This window comes from Crocodylus siamensis, unplaced genomic scaffold (genome assembly GCF_052110815.1).
Source record: "Crocodylus siamensis isolate JL-2025a unplaced genomic scaffold, ASM5211081v1 HiC_scaffold_256, whole genome shotgun sequence".
Taxonomy (NCBI): domain Eukaryota; kingdom Metazoa; phylum Chordata; order Crocodylia; family Crocodylidae; genus Crocodylus; species Crocodylus siamensis.
This window is the reverse complement of record NW_028324666.1, coordinates 1-10,433: the sequence shown is the minus strand read 5'-3', so window position 1 is coordinate 10,433 and position 10,433 is coordinate 1. Positions and strand designations below refer to the sequence as shown.

At 55.1% G+C, this 10,433-nt stretch overlaps 1 protein-coding gene across 3 annotated transcripts; it reads right to left on the bottom strand.

Moving 5' to 3' along the window:
- Positions 1-15: 15 nt before the first annotated feature.
- LOC149851758 (immunoglobulin kappa light chain-like) lies at positions 16-2,856 on the bottom strand. Of its 3 annotated transcripts, XM_090030406.1 has the most exons (5): positions 2,722-2,856; positions 2,174-2,506; positions 1,362-1,673; positions 757-867; positions 16-276 (listed from the first exon to the last, which is right to left on the bottom strand). In XM_090030406.1, exons 1-5 carry the CDS (start codon positions 2,756-2,758, stop codon positions 26-28), a joined length of 1,044 nt encoding a protein of 347 aa, XP_089886532.1. In that variant the 5' UTR covers positions 2,759-2,856; the 3' UTR covers positions 16-25. The 3 variants fall into 3 exon arrangements, with proteins under 3 accessions (XP_089886532.1, XP_089886533.1, XP_089886534.1); XM_090030407.1 differs by lacking the exon at positions 757-867; XM_090030408.1 differs by lacking the exon at positions 16-276 and having other exon boundaries at positions 283-867.
- Between the last annotated feature and the right edge of the window lie 7,577 nt (positions 2,857-10,433).

The window sequence follows — 10,433 nt, the reverse complement described above, 5'->3', positions numbered from 1 at the left end:
ACTGGATGTGTCAGGGTGCCACATGTCATGAAGGGGAAGCAGGCTCTGCCCCAGAGCCCGTCCTGCTGGGGGAAACTACGCCAGATTCACCAGCCTGTCCCTGGTGTAGAGACAGGGAAACTGAGGCACAGAGCAGTGATGGGGCACAGAAGCAGGCCATGCTCGCATCCTCTGGACCGACCCAGTGCAGAAAGGGGCCGAGACACTGATGGCTCCTCAAAGGACCTACCTGCATCTCCGTGGGGCCCGGAGGGGCCGACCTCTGGGGCCGAAGACCTGGTGCAAACAAAGATCCTGGTGAGGCCCCACGTTCACAGTATTGCCCCAAAGGGAGGTTATAGACTAACACCCCCAGTGCATCTGTTCTGCCCTGCTGTGTACAGACAGATGGACGCACGCTCCTAGGGGAAGATGTGCCACCCAGAGTCCAAGGGGAGCCTCGGTCCACAGCAGGGGAGGGAGGAAGGGGCCAGAGTCGGGTCCATGGCGTAGGAGGGCGGATTTGACTATGCTTTATATGACCACCCCATGACCAGCCTGGCCCCAGCCAGCCTTAGCCTCAGAATAAGGATAGATGGGAGGAGATTTACACTGTCCACCGGCCCCGTGCGTGCCCACATCACTGGGCCAGCCCCTCACACCCCCGGGTAGCAGAGCTGGGCAGGTGCAGCCTAGTCACAGGAAGGGCTGCTCGGTGGGGGATTGTCAGGGTCCGTGTGACCCCCAAGAAGGTGATTTCCCCAAGCTGGGTGCTACCTGGACAGCCTGGGCGGCAAAGGCAGAGCCAGCTTACAGGTATCACCAACAGAGTCAGGGCTCCTAATGCGGCCAGGGCACCGATGGCAGGGATGCACTTCTCATTGGAGCCTAAAATCAGAGCAGAGGAGATGTCAGGGTGAGCGAGTCACACCCATGCCCTGTGCAGCCCAGCACCCGGGCACAGAAAGCTCAGTCCATCTCCTCTCTCCCCTCTATTGCCTTTTACTCATCACTTTATGTTATCTCCAGCTTTGGCTGCTCTTGGCCTCTCCCTTCACCTTCAGCCTCCTCCCGACAGGTCCTCCCCCAGGCCAGGATTGTTATCGGTGCCCTTATAGCATGCTGGCTGCACATGCTCTGTTGGCCCATCTGTGCAACATTGCATCTCTCAGCAATCCCTGTCTGTCCATCCGTCCATCCTCTATTCATCCATTTGTACTTCTAAATACCTCTCCATAACATCCCACCCAATCCCAGTTTCCTGTAGCCATCAGTTCCTCGCCTCTCTAACTGCAGCCAAGTGGCTCTTACTGGGAGTCTGCTGCCTGTCCTAGAGGTCTGAGGTCTCTCTGAGACCCACAACCAAAGACATGATCACTCACGCTTCCTGAACAAGGCGCGTCTCTGAACTCTGCTGCCAGAGGAGTTGAACCAGACCTCACAGGTGACAGCCGCGGCGCTGGCCCAGGTGGCCACAGGGACGCTGATGTGATTAATGAGCATTAAGGCTCCATCCTTTCCCTTCACTGACCGGGTCAGCTGCTGCTCCTGAGAAGCCCCAGAAATAGTCCAGGCAATGTGCACTGGGTTGGAGACGCCACGGACCAGACAGGCCAGATCAGCCGTCCCCGAGAGGTCGGTCCCCTGGGGAGACGCAGCGAGGAGCAGCACGGAGGCGCTGGGGGTGTAACTGTCTGAGCAGAAGAGAGCAGAGGATTTACTGATCCCCCCATGTCTCACATGCAGCGCGGCCTACCAGCCCCCCCCCGGGCACGTGAGGGCCTGACTGGGCTCCCAGGGAGGGTTTCGCACTCCTATGAAGCCCATGCAGGCATCCAGGCATAACTGCCCAGCCCGGAGGTCACAGCTCACAGTGAGGGATGCATTTTGCATAAGAAGTCTGCCCGTGGAAGGGATCAGCTTTGCCAGGTACATCTGAGACTGTGGGTTCAGATCCATTGTGGCCATGAGAGTCACTTAAGGAGGATTTTAAAAGAAAACCCCAGTTGTCTCTGCCACTATGAGCCTTTTAAATGTAATTCTCCCCCAAACCAAGCACTAGAAACCTGCAGGACCTCCCTCCTCAGCACCTCTGTCTCCTTCAGCCCAGTGTCCCACTTCCCAGCCAAATGGGCTTTCCAAGCTGTCCGTCTCTCTCCTTTGCCAGGCATTCAGGGTCAGTTTTTTCCCTTACCTCCAACTATCAGCCTGGATCCATTGCCAAAAACCAGGTAAAAGCTCCACCTAACAGCACAGTAATAAATGCCAGAGTCGTTGTGCTCGATGCTGGAGATTTCCAGGGTCAGGCCGTGTTTGTCAAGCCTGCAGGCAAACCTGCTCTTGGTCTTGTCATCCAGGCATTTCCTGACACTGGTGGGTGCCTTCCCTTCCCTTCTCAGGTACCAGTAATATATGCCTGTCCCTCCCGCCACTGGTTCTCCAGGAGAGCACTGGATCTCTGCGGTGCCGCCGGCTTCAGCAAACAGGACCGGTGGAGTCTGGTGCAGGGATAACGGTGCCCCCAAGGCTGCAGAAAGAAAACAAGTGCTACAGTCGTCAGCCTCCCGTCCCCTCCTACAAACCCAGCAGGCATCAAGCTAACCCGATGCCTGCAAGTCAAACGCCAGCACTCGCTCTCGCATCTGCCTCAGCCTCTCTCCCATCACAACGAGGGATGTGCTCAGGGGCAGGCTGCTTCCTCCCGTCTAGAGGCTTGATGCTGTGACACTGGAGGGGTTTTACCCAGGGCAGACAGGAGCAGGCATCCTGCGACCAGCATCTCGAGACAGGACTGAAGAAAGACAGTCCTGCAGAGTCAGCTCCAGGCGCCGTCTGCTCCCCTGCGAAGGGGCTCCGTCACGTGGCAGCGAACTCCTCCCTGGGGGACGAGCTGTGGGGTGATGGAGGTGCAGAGGTATTTGCACAAGAGCCGTTTCCTCGAGGAGGGGAACCGAACCCAGAGGGGCCAGGTCATTTCTGACCGCTCCTGATCTTTAGGAGCAGTCTCCCGCAACTGGGGCTGTGTCCAAATCCCACAGCACATCCTACAAAGGCAAGTGGCAGACATGCCCTTGGCTCTGATCTGATCTTCAGAGCGCTTGGCACTGAAATCCACTCTGTCCCAATGAAAGCAGTCCCACTAAAACAGCGGTCTCAGCCCTTTGAGTTTCAGGACTCCCCTCGTTAGACTCCAGCCCCCCTTGGAAAAAGCAGCTCTTTGTTTTCACTCCTCTTTAAACTACAGACAAATACTAGAGCAATTCTCCTGTTGCAAAGATCTCTGAGAGCCCACAGCAGGGCAGGATGTTTTAGTGCTGTGCTGTAATCCTATATATAAGCTTTGGATTGCTCTTGTGAATTGTGTCTGCAGAATTAGCAGTGTTGATGCTCCATGGTTCCCCCATGGCACCCTTAAAAGGATCTCAAGGCACCCCTGGGTGTTGCAGCTCCTGGTTGAGAATCCCTGCATGAAAGGATCAATGAGCAGGGGGTGTCCTTGATGCTCCCTGCTCCTTTCACACCCTGTCTCTTCTCTGAGAGTCACACAGGTAAGTCCCTCTCACTACACAGGCTCCCCACGGGGTCATGAGACCAGAGGGCCGTGGCTTCAGCCTGTACGCCGTGCGCTGTGATAGCTCTCGGGTGTCAGTGAAGTGGGGCAGTAAGGTTTGCTGTCTCCTTCAGTGTCCTGAAATGGAAAGGGGCTGATCCCATCACACCGCTTCCCCAGAGGTCATTTATACCAGTGCAAAATGGCTGGTGACGGGGGAGAAAAGAGAAAAGACGGGGTCTGGAAACAGCAGACGGCACCAAAGACACCCCCTGCTCCTTGATCCTTTAATGCAGGGATTCTCAACCAGGAGCTGCAACACCCTGGGGTGCCTTGAGATCCTTTCAAGGGTGCCATGGGGGGTTATGTGCCTAGGAGAGCAGACACACAACACCCAGCCTCATGCCACTGGGAAGCTAGTCTGTTCTGGGATAAAATTACCCCATTGTAAATGAGGCCTATTGACATACCAATATAAGTGATACCTTTGTCCTGTAAGTGTGTCCGCTCCTTAGTTGCGGGGGAAGGCGGCAATCTGGCATGAGATTGTCACATTTGGGGCGTGTGGCTCCCAGATGCCTTCAAGCACCAAAACATCTTTAAAATCTGGCTCTAGCTGGTTTCTGCAACCAGACAGAAGCCCCAAGCCACAGAGGTGCTTCTGAAGGCATTGCTTTTGGCCCCTGGTTTCTCCAACAGGTCAGAGCTGAGGACATCAGATGCCACCAGTGCCTCTTCTGAAAGAGGCTTCAAACACTCATCTTGGGGAGAGGGTTGTACCCGCAAGAAATCGGGGACTTGTATGACTGCAACGCAGAGCAGCAGGAGAAGTCTCACAAGCACCTAAGTGATCTGTGACCATGGGTGCCCTTTGGAGTCAATGGGGTTTGAGCTATTAAGACACTTGGGCTCCTCTTAGCAGGCCAGTGAGGGGAAATGGTTTGTGGCAGGTTGGCTGCTAGTGTAACAAGTCTTAATGCTCACAGCAAATTGAAGCACCAGTCAGATGCAGGGAAATGAGATGCAGATCTGTGCACAGCAAGGTGGTGGGGTTAAAAAACATCCCCTCCCCAGCAGCCACATCCCGTGAGACCTGCTCCTGCCTGGAAATAACCAGCCCCAAGCCCTTGCGCTGCAGCTTTTAGACGGCAGCCCTCATACCAGGGGTTAGGATACTTGTGGTCATCATGTTCCTGGCCAAGGCCCTGATTCTCTCATCCATAGGTAAATCCCCGCATGGCTCTCAGCACCATGCTCCTGGGATCAGGGACATGAACATCCTCAGCTGGACACAGATCCCAGCACTGGGCTCTGGGCTGGATTTCAAATGCCTTTTTGTGGTCTTGGAGGTAGCTGTAGAGGGGGTGGTTAGGTTGCTGCTGTAAGGCTACCTGGAAAGTACCAGTATTAGCAGCAAATGCCTTCTGGTCCCGAGACACGAGGGCACCTGTGTCAGCCCGAGACCCGCTGGAAGCTGACGATGGCCCTGTTGTGTTTCCACAGTGTTGGGAGTCCAGTTACAGCTGCACCAGCCTCAGCGGTTCCTGTTTGTGCAAGTCGGTGGGACGGCAGAGATCCCCTGCTCCTCCAGGGAAGATGTGGATGGGGGAGGAAATGTGCAGTGGTATCTGAGAAGGGCGGGGGAGGCCCCCATGCACATTATGCAATGTGTGGATAAAAATGTGTCTGGAGATAAAAATCCCCAAGGAGCTGGGGCCTGTGCCCAGCCCACAATCGGACGGGAGCCTGTGCTGCAGTATCTGTGCTGCGCTCCCGCACGAGCTGGCAGGATGCTGCGCTGCGGGTTTAGCACGTCCCAGCTGCCAGACTCTGAATGTACGCAACCCACAGACTTTTTCTTGTCTTCATTACCCATGTTAATGAAATTCAGCTAGTCTGTGCTACACTCCCCCCTGTGCCCCTCGCTGTGTGCACGAGCCTTGTCTTTGCAGCCTTCTGACCAAAAAATAAAATCCCCAACACCTGGTTGCCCAAAAAAGTAATTTTTTTTCCCATTTGGGTAGAGAAGCGCTATTGGAAGTATTTTGGTAAGCGAAATCTGTATATAATTTTTAAAATAAATGCCTGTCTTCACTTTGGGGGATACGGTATATCATGAGACCAGAAGGGCCCAGAATTTGGATCCAGATGTGGGGCTTTGTGGCAGTGGCTTCAGCTTTGAGCTCCCTACTTGTGGTCTGACTGGCTGGATGAACCGTGCTGTGCTGGAGCAGCCTGGTGATCTCTGGTTTCATCCCTGCATCCATCAGCAATGGGCAGCCTCGCAATGAAGCATTTTTGGACCCGATGCTCACAGGCTTCAAAGCCCCTTGATAACCACCCAGCAGGGCAAAGGGACCCAGTACTAAATGCTAGTGATTGGACCCCCCAGACCAAGCAGAAGGAGATCTGAGTGTGAAGCAAAATATTGTCCAGAAGTCACGGGCCTATGGTCAGCTCTGCCAGTGTCCTTCAGACAAGATTGATGCTGGATTATTGCTGCCAAGTGGCTTGAAAGCAGACGAGCAGCATAATCGGGAGGTATCAGGACAGGGGCCTATCCCCCAGTCATCAGCAGTGACAAGGTGATGCTCATGGCCCTGTGCAAAGGGCAGGGTTTGTGCTGTGACTGGGTGCAGGTGTCAGGACCGGGGGGCTGCACTGAGATCATGACAGGTCTCAGAGACTGGGCTTGACGGCTGCTCTGCAAAGAGAGTGAGCCCCGTCGGGCAACCACAGAGACTCAGGCAATGGGGCAGCTCCACTGTTTGCTTTGCAGGTCCGAGAGCCACGAAATACCTGATGAGCTGACGATGGAGGGGCTGGAGCTAAGAGGGCTTCCACGCGGCAGCCCTGACCCCAGTGAGGATCTAAGGAGCTTTTTGCTTTCCCGGTGCTGAGCCCCAGCTTGACCAGCTAGAATCCCCCGTGTGGCACAGGGCTGTTTCCAGGCCTGCAGTATTTCACGCTCTTGGCCACGGGTGCTTGCTGGTGCTGCTGGCATCTCTGGGGCTCACCCAGACCCTCTGGCCTTCTCTTCTAGGTAATCAGCACAGCTGACCCCTCCACCCTCTGCACAGCCCCAGCCCTGAGCCTCTCCCCAGGGACTGATGATAACCCAGGTGCTAGAGGAAGCAGGTTTGCTGCTTAAATTCTGCCTTCCTGGGGCCGGGGGAAGGCTCTGTGAGGCAGGGTGATGTGCAGAGGCTGTGGCTGGTCCATGTGTCCAGCTCACAGCTCACGAAGAGCAGAGTCCATCCCCTGGGCCAGCCTGGTGCAGTCTTCCATGAAGACCATTGAGATGGTCCGTTGGTCAAGACCCGGCTGTGACCCCTCGGGTGTGTATCTGGGGATGTGATGGGGGAGGAGCTGCGACCTTGATTCAGGAAGACGTGGCTGCCACAAGCAGTAGCAGCCGTCAAAAGAGAGAGAGAGCAGGAAGATCCTGAATGGCTTAGCACAGGGAGACCTGAGTGTGGGTGTCTGCAGGTGTTATGAACAGGATCGAGCAGCCCAGGAGGCTCGCAGGGCTGGGCTGCTACTACTTTCTGTACCGACGCTGTGACATGCATAGAAAATCCGGTTTAGTTCAATAAACCCCCCGGGAGATGCTACTCTACTGCTCTGTAACGTGTTGGGCGTGAGGCTGGCTGACGGGGTGGTGTTTACAGCAGTTCCAACCCCAGCCAGACACACAAATGCTTTTCTACCTGCAGGGACGTGCACCCCTCACAGCGCTATCGTTGCCCTGGCTAATTGCATTTAAAATGGCGCACAAAAGCAGGTCTGCACCGCACCAGGAGGCAACCGCGTCCTTGCGGCAGCTATGGCCAGAGCGCGGCAACGCACCCACAAGGTTGTGGTTTACCGAGCCCCAGGCTCACAACGGCGTTGTGGTTTTTTCAGCTTTCCTGCTGCTGCGTTGGGTCCAGAGTTAACAGGGCTGGATCTGAACTGCTCAGACCCAAGTCGCAGGGCCAGGCCGCCCCCTCATCCTGCTGCAGCAAAGGGAATGGGCCAAATCCTCAGTGGGAGGAACTCAGGGGGCCAGATCCTGACCTGTCATCAATGGGGAGCTCTTGATTAAGGCAGTGACCAGCGGAGGATGTGCTCGTGTCTAGGGCAGCAGAGCCACATGGATTAGCCCTGTGCCCTCCCTGAGTGCCACTCCCATCCCTTCCCCTGCCTGATCTGTCGCTCTGTTTTCTCCTTCCTGCCCTGATCTTCTACTCCACTTTCTGCTCCTTGCCCAGTTTTCCTCTCTGCCTTATGCTCCCTGCCCTGTTTGCTGCTGGGATCCCTGCTCCCACCCGACCTGCTGCACACAGAGGCTCCCTGGTCCAGGTGAAGGCGGGGAAATGAAAGGCCTCTTCAACTCCTCCAGGCAAGGCCACGAGGAACAACCTGCTCTGCAAACCAGCTTCCTGCTTTGGTCATGACTGCGTGGGGGGGAGGGAGTCTCCCAGGGGGTTGACTAGAGTTGTGTCTGAGATGGTTTGAACAGGATGGATCCAGCCTCAGGTTGGGGCTGGACTAGGTGTGACCTCTGGAGCTCCCTTCCACCTCAGCATCTCTAGGAGTCTGTGATGGATGCGGGCTCCAGCCAGCCCCACTGCCAACACCCCCAGATCTCTCCCCACACTTGGCCCCTCCATGCCAAATACCAGCTTCAGAACCAGTGCAGCTGCAGGACTTGGCTCCATGCAGGTGGGAGCATGGACGCCGTGACCCCCATGTGGGCACCTGTGTGGGTACCTGTGGGGCCCGACCCTCCTTCCAGGGACCCTCGTCCCAGGGACCTTTGTCCTGATCACTGCGAGGCCGCGCTGCCCGGGCAGCCTGGCATAAAGTGACCTTCACTGAGCTCAAGGCCTGTCACGTGCAAGGGTCTCTGCTCTGGGCTCTGGCCCCTCCGTTGTCAGCTCGCCTGGTATTTTGCTGCTCTCAGATCTGCAAAGCAAACAGTGGAGCAGCCCTGTTGGCCTGCAGTTGCCTGAAAGGGCTCTCTGTTCAGGCAAGACAAGAAGGCCAGTCACCTTTCAGCAGTTTAGTGCAGCCTCCCTGGCCCTGACACTCACACCCAGTCACAGCACAACTCTTGCCCTTTGCAGAGGGCCACGCACATCGCCTCAACACTACTGCTGCCCTGGGGATTGGCCTCTCCGTCCTGATACCTCCCGCTCTGCAGCTCATCCACTTTGAGGACACGTTGAGCAAAACTTCAGAATCAATGTTGTGTGAGAGACACTGACAGGACTGACCACAGGCCCCATGATTGCTGCACATTCAGATCTCCCTTTGCTTGGTCTGGGAGTTCAGGCACCTGCGCCTACTTCTGAGCCCCATTGCCCTGCTGGGTGGGTGTCAAGGAGCTTTGATGCCTTTGAGAATCTGGTCCAGAGATGCTTTGTTAGGAGGCTGCCTATTGCTGATAGAGGCAGAGATGAAACCATAGATCACCAGGCTGCTGAAGCACAAGCCAGACCTGAACATGAGGTGGGTGCCGTTCTGGTGTATGGAGGTCATCTGGGGCCACAAACCCTGCCTGAGAAGCTAGCTAAGGCCTTGGGTGGGCTGTTCTAGTAGCTCGGAGCACAGCACAGGTTGCTCAGACACTCAGGCCACAACTAGCCGAGAGTTCAAAGCTGACGCTGCTACCATAAAGACCCATCTCGGGATCATAATTCTGGGCCCTTCTGGTCTTATGATGTACTGCATCCCCCAAAATGGAGAAAAGTGTTTTTTCTAAATATTGCATCTAGATTTCTCTTACCAAAAATCTTCCACGAACACTTCTTTACCCATAAGGAAAAGCTGGCATTTTGGGGCAACAAGGTTTTGGGGGTTGTATTTTTTGGTCAGAAGGCTGCAAAGACAAGGCTGCTGCAAATAGCCAGAGCAAATTCCCAGCTGTAAACGTCCCCTGTGGATGAACGCCCACAAGAAGAAAGTGTTTCCCCTGTGGAGCCTTCTTAACAGCTGGCGTGGCTCACACCGATCAGCGGAGAACTGAATAGCATCCCCACATAAAGGAGCCCGTAAATGCAGCTGTTCATGGTGTCATGTTCTTCCCTCTTGCTGCCTGCTGCTTTCTGGGTTTGTGGCATGTCGGTGGCTTAAGCTCTAAGTCTGCGTATATGAGTCCGTCCTGTCGAGAACATTTCAAAGCATTGGAAAAGGAACAAGGCACCTTTGCAAGGGGGTTGGGAAATCCCTGAGCCCCGGGGAAAGAAAGTCTACTTCAGTCTTTTATGCTCCTGCTTTCCCTATCAAGGCTCAGTGAAACCAGTGGCCTGTCACCACATCAACTGGAACGAGGTGGGGGCCGACCCAGAGCACCATGTGTGGCAGGATACCATGTCTGTCTCTCCCCAAACTCTGCTATCTGACAATTTGGTTACCACGGTCACTGCAGAGGGCAGACACCTCTGTCCCATCAGCTTCAGGTAACACTGAGTTGTAACCTGAGTCATGTTACATTCCTGAGGGAGGGGGGAAACCTGCTCCCTCTGTCTATCTGACTGGCCTCACACACCTGGGTGGGGGGCTTAAACTCCCTATTGCTCTAAGCAATGTCTGCATGACTGGGAGGGGGCTAGAGACCCTGCCAGTCTACCTGGCAACCAGTGATGTATTTCAAATTGGTTGGCTGGCAGCCAACAGTTGCTGGCTTTCATTGGATCAGGTAAGTGAGGTCACAAGGGCTATATGTGAAGGACTGCCCAGGAAGAGGGGCAGTAGCCATGAGGAAAACTCTCAGAGAAGCTGGACCATCTGTAACTCGCTCTCTCTTGAAACTCATGATCAATTAATTGCTGGCCTCCAGAGGAAATTTCTACCTGCCTCTGGATGATACTTGAGGGTAAGCTACTTGAGATCTAACTAGCTATATAGCTTGCAGTAA